Source organism: Lissotriton vulgaris, chromosome 10, assembly GCF_964263255.1.
Source record: "Lissotriton vulgaris chromosome 10, aLisVul1.2, whole genome shotgun sequence".
Taxonomy (NCBI): Eukaryota; Metazoa; Chordata; class Amphibia; order Caudata; family Salamandridae; genus Lissotriton; species Lissotriton vulgaris.
The window spans coordinates 585,806,127-585,814,375 of record NC_141698.1 but is presented as its reverse complement, the minus strand read 5'-3'; the positions used below and the strand labels follow the sequence as shown (position 1 = coordinate 585,814,375).

General features: G+C 46.9%; 1 protein-coding gene across 1 annotated transcript; it reads right to left on the bottom strand.

Annotated features, from left to right (window-relative positions):
- Positions 1-5,918: 5,918 nt before the first annotated feature.
- On the bottom strand, positions 5,919-7,928 carry LOC147688557 (uncharacterized). Its single transcript, XM_086939801.1, has one exon. It carries the CDS (start codon positions 7,926-7,928, stop codon positions 5,919-5,921), a length of 2,010 nt encoding a protein of 669 aa, XP_086795927.1.
- Between the last annotated feature and the right edge of the window lie 321 nt (positions 7,929-8,249).

Here is an 8,249-nt window from a genome sequence, read left to right as displayed (position 1 = left end):
AAACGCCATCTTGTTTCCACTCGTGTTAGGAAGGGAACTAGTATTAAAGTAGAATGAGAAATTTCCTAGTTCACTCAAAGGAAAGTTTCAATTCTATTAAGGACGCGGAGGCGAGGATTTTGCTAGTCCTTTCTCCATTTTATTGGACAGCACGTTTAAAGATATAAGAAAAAACATAACATGAACTACCCTAACCAACATGGCAGCGGTAGTCATGGAAACATATAGCCAATCACAGTCCACACAACAGCATATAGGGATCCCACGTCAGTAGTCCTTCCTCTTTTCGTTGCTGCTGCTAGAAAGAAGTCCTCTTATCCACTAGTCCGTCTTCTGATCGGAGCCTAGGGAAGAGAAACAGTAATAATAGCCCATCCAGTACAATGTTGAAATCAATCAAAACACATTGCAATGGGAAAAAACATATATAATTGCAGTAAAAGGCAAAGAATATCATGTAAACACATATCATTCAATGTAAATATCAAGATACAGGAAAAAATTACTTCCCTCAAATGAAGAAATAAATACTGGAATCCACAATTCAGGGAGGGAAGGCTAGATAAGCCAGGGTGGGAAAATCCTCGCCTCCGCGTCCTTAATAGAATTGAAACTTTCCTTTGTGTGAACTAGGAAATTTCTCATTCGATGTCAGGAAGCGGAGGCGAGGATTTTGCTTGTTTAACCCTTTCGCTGCGGCGGCTATTCCGCCGCAGCGCTAACGGGGCGGGGCGGCCGCATGCTGGTGACAGAACCGCTTCGTCACCAGCCGCGGTTGAGCTGTGCTGGTGACGGAGCAGTTCCGTCATGACCCGCCCCGCTCAATACAACGGCAGCGCAGGCGCGAAATCAGCGCAGCACAGGCGCGGCGGCGGGGCCATGACGGAACCGCTCCGTCATCAGCACAGCCCAACTGTAGCTGATGACGGAGCGGTTCCGTCATCAGCAGGGGAGGGGTTAAAGCTTACTCACAACCAAAGAAGCAGCCTCATGGATTGGCTTAAAATAAAACTTTTTGAAAGTTGAATCTGAAGACCAATCCGCTGCGTTCATAATGTCCTCCAATCTGCCACCAACCTGTACAGCCTTGGATGCCATTGCGCCTCTAGTGGAGTGTGCGCCAAAGTTCGAGATGTTAATACCACCCTCAGACATAATCCACCTGACCCATCTGGCAATGGTGGGAGAAGAAACCGCCTTGAAAGGTTTCTTAATTGCAATCAGCAGTTGTCAAGTTCAAGTTCAAAATATATGTTTATTATGACCTTAGTCTTTAAACAATACAGTGAGTAACGCCGATTTGAGTATGCGACATAAGATTGTACACTTATTTTTAAAAACGTGTCCATTAAAATATCATACACACCATTATTAAAACTACATAATTTATATACAAATGTTAAAACCTATACACTTTCTTATCCCTCCAAGAGTCTCTTCTGCTAAGATAAAAATACAGTAATGCAGGTTATTCTTTGGCCCTCAGCGCACCCAGGGCCTCCTTTAAGAACTTCCCGAGGGCTATTACAATATCCAAGTATGGGATTTCAGAAAGGAGTCTGGCCGCCTGAAACCTTGTTTTTACCTCATATTTTAGGAATACTGGGCGCAGCCACCTTTTCCTATATTCTAAGAGTACCGCACAGTCTAGCAGGAAATGCATCAGGTCCCCCTTGGTTCCCAAGTAGCACCTACAGTGACCTTCCTCATCTAGCATTCTTATATTGAGGTCTCTGTTTGTTACCCATGGGTTGATACCAATTCGAAGCCTCAGTATCTCTTGCCTGAGTCCACGATTGGGTAATCTATCGAGATATGGGAACCAGTTTTCCTGGGGCCACGCATTTAGCATGTGTGCCACAGATTTTTTCTTAGTTAGGTAACCCATATCAGTTAATTTCGAGACCTCTTTCCCCCTTTGCTTCAAATCGCCTTTGGAGATAAGTATTTGATATGAGCTCAAATCTAAATCGATCTCTAGTGCGTTGCAGATTCCCTTAAATTTTTCCCTACTGGACTTTGCCCATTTTAACTCGCTTTTCTGAATTTCTTTACGACACCAATATGCTACTTTTTTACTTTCGGGGTCGTCTAGTCTCTTCCAAAATCTGATCACAGCCATCTGGGTTAAAGTTACCCAAGACTTTGTACCTAATTCAGTTCTGATGGCTTGTATCATTGCAGATTGAGGAAGAGATAGGAGCCTTTTTATGCAGTTACCCTTCATCGTGTCCCAAGATCCCTTACCGCTCAAATAAAGGATCTCTGCGCCATATAAAGCTTGCGGGGGGATCATTGCGTCAAAGGCTCTGAGTAATGGTCGGTGTGATTTCTCGCCATAGTCCCCATTGAACCTTTTTAGGCCGCATATGGAGGAAAGTGCCTTTGCTTTTTGCGTTTCCATGTGTGTAGACCAGTTCAAGGCCCTGTCGAACCAGATACCCAAATATCGGTACTCATCTACTGTCTCAAGTTTAAGGTTCCCTATGAACCAACTAAATCTGTTTGCCTTTTTCCCAAAGCATAGGGTTTTAGTTTTGTCCAGATTGATGGTTAAGAATTTGTTGGCACAGTAGGTATTGAAAGCATTTAGCTTCCTTTGGAGGCCTCTCTCGGTCTGGTCTACTATCACCAGGTCATCCGCGTACAATAGGCAGGGTATCTTGTTTCCGTCCATTTTGGGGCTGGCACTACCCTCCACCTCAAGGTGTGCCGGAAGGTCTGACAGGAAAATCGAAAATAATTGGGGGGCCAGCACACAGCCCTGTCTTAGCCCGTTGGCGATGGGTATTTTGGGAGTTAGGGAGCCCCCAGTGTCTTTAATTACTTGCCCCCAATTTTCCCTATGGAGTTCTATAATTATAGTGAGAAGGTCTTTTGGGATATTTAGCCTCTTTAATGTATCCCATAGGCTAACTCGATCCACAGAGTCAAAGGCTGCTTTAAAGTCGACGAAACAACAGCATAACTTGCCATTTTGTTCCGTCGACTTCCTCGCCATCGCCCATAGGGCAAACCCGTGGTCTATTGTCGAGTGGCCCGGTCTAAAACCGCCCTGTTCTATGGGGATTATTTGGTACGCCTCAACCCACGTATTCAGTTGTTTTAGGACAATCTTAGCGAATACTTTTTCTCCAATGTCTAGGAGATTAATCAGCCGATAATTTCCTGGAGCATCTTTGCTCCCCTTTTTATGGATCGGCCTGATTATGGCCCCTTTCCAGGTTGGGGGAATTACTCCTTCTTTTAGCACTACCTGGAACATCTTTGCGAGGAATCTTGCCCACCATTTGACCTCGGTCTTCAGGATTATTGCAGGTAAATTGTCTGGGCCTGCTGCCCGGGTTAACTTAAGATCTTTTATTATGTACTCGACTTGTTCTTCATTAAAGTTAACTAGAAAATCTTCTGAGATTCCTTGCCAGGTTTTGGCCTTCATCTCCTCTCTAGGACCCCTCACCCCGTACAATTCTCTTATATAGGAATCCCATGCTGCCTCGCTCACCACACAGCTTAATTCGCCCTCTGATGATCCAGCTGCTGCCTTTACTAGCTGCCAGAATTGCCTTAGGTTTTTATTCTCTATGGCAATTAAGAGTTCTTGCCAGCATTCTTCTTTGTGTGACCATTTTGCTTCCAGAGCCATTTGCTTGAATTCTTTTTTCAGCTTAGTTAGGTACTCATATCTCTCTTGTGTAAACTTCTTTTTTTGTTTCCTTTGTTCGGCTCTTATCTCCCTTTTTTTATTTTGGCACTCCACAGAGAACCTTTTACCACGATTTGATTGTTTTGCCCTTATCGGCTTGTCCCCTTTTAATTTTATCTCCAGGCATTGAACTAGTTCTTCTAGTTTTACCATAAACCATTCCAGTTTTTTATTCTCATAGTTTTCGGGGGCCATTTTTATTTGCATGGCCTTCAATTTTTCTACGAATTCCTCTGTTAAACGTGTCGTCACTCGTTTAGGATACTCAACCTCCTGGGTGGACACTGTTTCTCGCTGTAATTTCTTGCCCCCCGCAGTTGTCTTTTGCCCGGAGGGCGCACTTCCAAAGTTACATCCTCATAAGTCTTGAGGCAGCGAACCACACATAGTTTAGGTGAATCTGGAAAGGCCGGATAAGATACTGACCTGGTATTGCATTTAGTTCTTCTGGATATGGTAAAAGTAACTCCATCAGGAGTAAAGACTCTTGCTGAAATATCAAGGGCATGAACATCAGAAGCCCTTTTGCAAGATATTAGACAGAGGAGGATAGCCAACTTAGCTGAAAGCTCCTTCCGTGAAAGATATTCATTATCCTGCCAGGAACGTAGGAAACGTAACACCACATTAACATCCCATAAACCAGAATAACGAGGTTCTGGGGGACGTGAAAGACGAATACCCTTGAGGAGTTTGCAAATCCAAGGGTGCTCTCCCACCGGAGAACCATCCACAAGGGCATGACCAGCAGAAATAGCTGAACGGAAAGAATTGATGGTACAGTATGCAAGTTTCTTGTTGTAAAGTTCGGCCAGAAAATTAATCACCTCTGTAACAGAGGAGCCCACGGGATCCAGGTGTTTTGCCACACACCAACGAACCCATCTGTTCCAGGCTGATCTGTATCGTTTAGTGGTACTAGGGGCCCAGGCTCGCTGAATGAGGAGTTCAGCGTCTCTCGAAAGAGTGTCGTTCAACCAACGTCCCCTGAAATCCTCCAGGCCATGAGACGTAGATGGCCTTGGAGAACAAGGGGATGCGGATGACCCAATGGATCCGTCAGAATGTTGTGGAAAAACGGCAAGCGTAGAGGTTTGTCCCAGGATAACTCCAGAAGGGACGGAAACCAACATTGAGCCTTCCAGATCGGAGTGATCAAGATCAGAGAGGCCCACTGTCTGCGGACCTGGGCTGAAACTCTCTGAATGAACAGAAACAGGGGAAATGCGTACGCTGGAAACCGGGACCAATCCTGCAGGAAGGCATCTACTGCTTCCGCACCCGGGTCCGGTTTCAAGCTGTAAAATCGGGGAAGTTGGGCGTTCCACCTGGACGCAAACAAATCCATCACTGGAAGACCCCAAAGATCCGAAATCATTTGAAACACCGAATGATCCAGCTTCCAATCGCTGACATCCCGGAAGTTCCTGGAATGCCAATCCGCCACAATGTTCAGATCTCCGGGGAGATACTCCGCCATGACAGAAATCTGACGTAGAAGGCAATAGTTTAAAAAATCCTTCGCGAGATCCGCTAGGACTTTGGAGTGAGTGCCCCCCAGTCGATTGATGTAACGAACCGCAGTCGTATTGTCCATCCGTAGAAGAACACAACAAGAGACTTTGTTCGTGGTGAATGAGCGAATGGCGAACGAACCCGCAAGGAGTTCTAAGCAATATATGTGGAGATGAAGTTCCTCCTCCGTCCATCTGCCTCCCACCGAGAGGGAGCCGCACCGGGCTCCCCAACCTTGGCTACTGGCATCCGATTCGATCACCAGATCCATACGGGAGCCGAATATCGCCTTCCCGTTCCAAGCATCCATGTGGTCCAACCACCAGGCGAGTTCCGACCTGGCCTCCGTGGACAAGGAAATGAGTTCTGAGTATGTGAGGCCCTTGCGAAGATGGAACGCTTTTAGTCTCTGGAGAGCCCTGTAATGAAGCGGGCCTGGAAAAATGGCCTGAATCGATGAAGACAGTAAGCCCACAATCCTGGCCAATTGACGGAGGGAAATGCGGTCCCGACGGAGGACCTTGCGAATCTCCTTCTTGATTTAGGAAATCTTCTGAGAAGGAAGATGTAGCGTCGCGTCCGTCGTTTTTATCAGAAATCCTAGGAAAGTCATTTCCTGATGGGGGACCAAGTCCGACTTCTGGGAATTGATGATAAACCCCAGAGACTGAAGAAGAGATATGGTCACCTGAAGATGTCACAGAAGGAGCTCCTTGGACTGATTCATTAAGAGAATGTCGTCCAAGTAAATTATTAGACGGAACCCCATGGTTCGGAGATGTTCGACAACCGGTCGAAGGAGTTTGGTAAAGCACCAAAGGGAAGGGTACAAAATTCGTAGACTTGATTCTTCCATAGAAACTGGAGGAAACGACAATGCGGAGGGAAGATTGGGACCGAAAGATACGCATCCTTCAGATCCAAACGAACCAACCAGTCGTTCTGAAGTAAGAGGTCTCTTAGTAGATGGATACTCTCCATCTTGAAGTGTCTGTAAATCAACCATTCGTTGAAGGAACGTAGGTTGATGACTGGTCTGAAACCTTTGCCTTTTTTCTCTACTAAAAAGATGTTGCTGAGAAAACCGTGCGGATGGAGAGACGCAGGAATTATTGCGCCTTTCATCAGCATAGCCTGAACCTCTAGATCTATGAGTTCCTGTTCTGCGTGAGAAAAAGTCAGTGGACGAGGACGAGACTCTTTGACAGGGGAACCATAAAACTCTATGTGAAATCCTTGAACTGTTTCTAGAACCCAAGAGTCCGATGTTAGATCTGACCAGGCCTGGAGAAACAAGGCAATTCTCCCCCCCAGACGAACTGGAGAAATGATGGTAAAGCTTACCGTTAAATCCTTTGGAATTGGACTGGTTGCCACCACGTCCTCTGCCTTGGCCCCTGCCACCTCGGGAGGGGTAGAACGAACCCTGTCGTCCATCATTCCATCCGTTGTTCCTTCTGGGTTGTCCTCTGTTGGAGCCTTGCTGGAATTGGCGGCCGGAAGAGCGACCCCTGCCTCTGCCGGCCCCGCCAAAAACCTTCTTGGGGAACATTTTCTTCATTGAGGCTTGAGCCTTGTCTAATGCCGAGAAGGTTGCTACACATTTCCCCAGTTCTTTGACAAAGGAGTCTCCAAATAAGGCACCTTGCGCCACTGCACCCGCTTCAGAGGAAGATAACTCTCCCAACTTGGGGTAAATTTTTAACAAAAGGGAACGGCGACGTTCCACGGAAAGAGCACAATTGGCATTGCCAAGAAGGCAAATCGCTCTTTGAGCCCAACCCGCTACATCCTCTACAGGAAGAGGCATACCTGTCTCCTTAGAATGTTGTGCAAGCTCTATTATCTTAGTTAAAGGTCCAACAACGTCTAGTAACTTGTCCTGGCAAGCCTTCCAGGATCGGTCTATGCCCTTTTTGGGTTCTTTAATGTACTTTGCGAAAAAAGTGCAAAGCTTAGGGTCTATCTCGGGTGTAGCCGCCACTCTATTTGGAAGATTAGGCCGCGGACACTCCGAACGTAGACGTAAGCGCACATCTTGGGAAAGAGGTTGACGTAGTTTGGCGGCAACATAATCAGCAGTAGACTTTTCTGGAATCCATTCCGAAGAACGGGGTCTATAAATAGTGGTGGGATCAAATATGTCAGGTGAAACCAGTTCACTATCACCATACTCAGAGATATTGGATTTAGGGCGCCAAGACCTACCAACATCTGACATGTCCTCAGAGGACTCATCCTCGTCATCATCATGGAAACCCTCCTCGTCATCTTCTCCCTCTAGGGGAAACCCTTCCTCCGGGTCTAGGTCCTGGGTGGTCTCATCACCAATATTTCCGGGTGAGTCGTCCCCCCAGTAGGGTGCGCTTCTCAGCGTGCGGGCACTCTTATGGAAAACTTCTGCAAGTCTGCTGAAGCCTTCCAGGTGCCCCGCGCTACGCTTTCTGGCCGTGCGTAATGGCTGGGAAGGCACTCCACTGGGCCCAGCCATGCTGTCGCTTAAAAAGTTAGTACCTTTGAATACATGAGCAGACAGCTTATTGACGCTGTCCTGCAGAGGGGCCAGCGCCTGGGCAATTGCCGAAGACAGGAGTCTGTCCACCTCTGTAGGAGGGCGCAATAGGGGCTGATTAGGCTGGTCAGAATTTTCTGCCAAATAGTCATGGTCTTGACGAGTTTGCATTTGTGCAGAGGGATGGGCACCCATACACCAGAAGTACACCCCAAACTAGGTAATAGGGGTTTTTCCCCAACACAGGCACCCACAGAAATTGACAGAAAAAGAAAAACAATATTTTTGTGATAATAGAATTCTTGTCACAAAATTTAATCTTGCCGTAACTAACGGCGTCAGTGTGGGGAAGAGAGGCAAATGACTAAAAAACTGAAGCGCTGTGCCTCAGCGCGTGTCCGCCACAAGCGCGAAGAGTGCTGTGGAGAAAAAGCCAGTCGGGGTCAAAGTCGACACCTCAGACCTGCGCACGCGCGCAATTAAGACGCTCGGGCTGAAAGCCTACCGCGTCAGACC

Bases quoted from the DNA above. Each gene is read 5' to 3' on its own strand.
- LOC147688557 (XM_086939801.1), bottom strand. From the start codon at position 7,928: ATGGGTGCCCATCCCTCTGCACAAATGCAAACTCGTCAAGACCATGAC.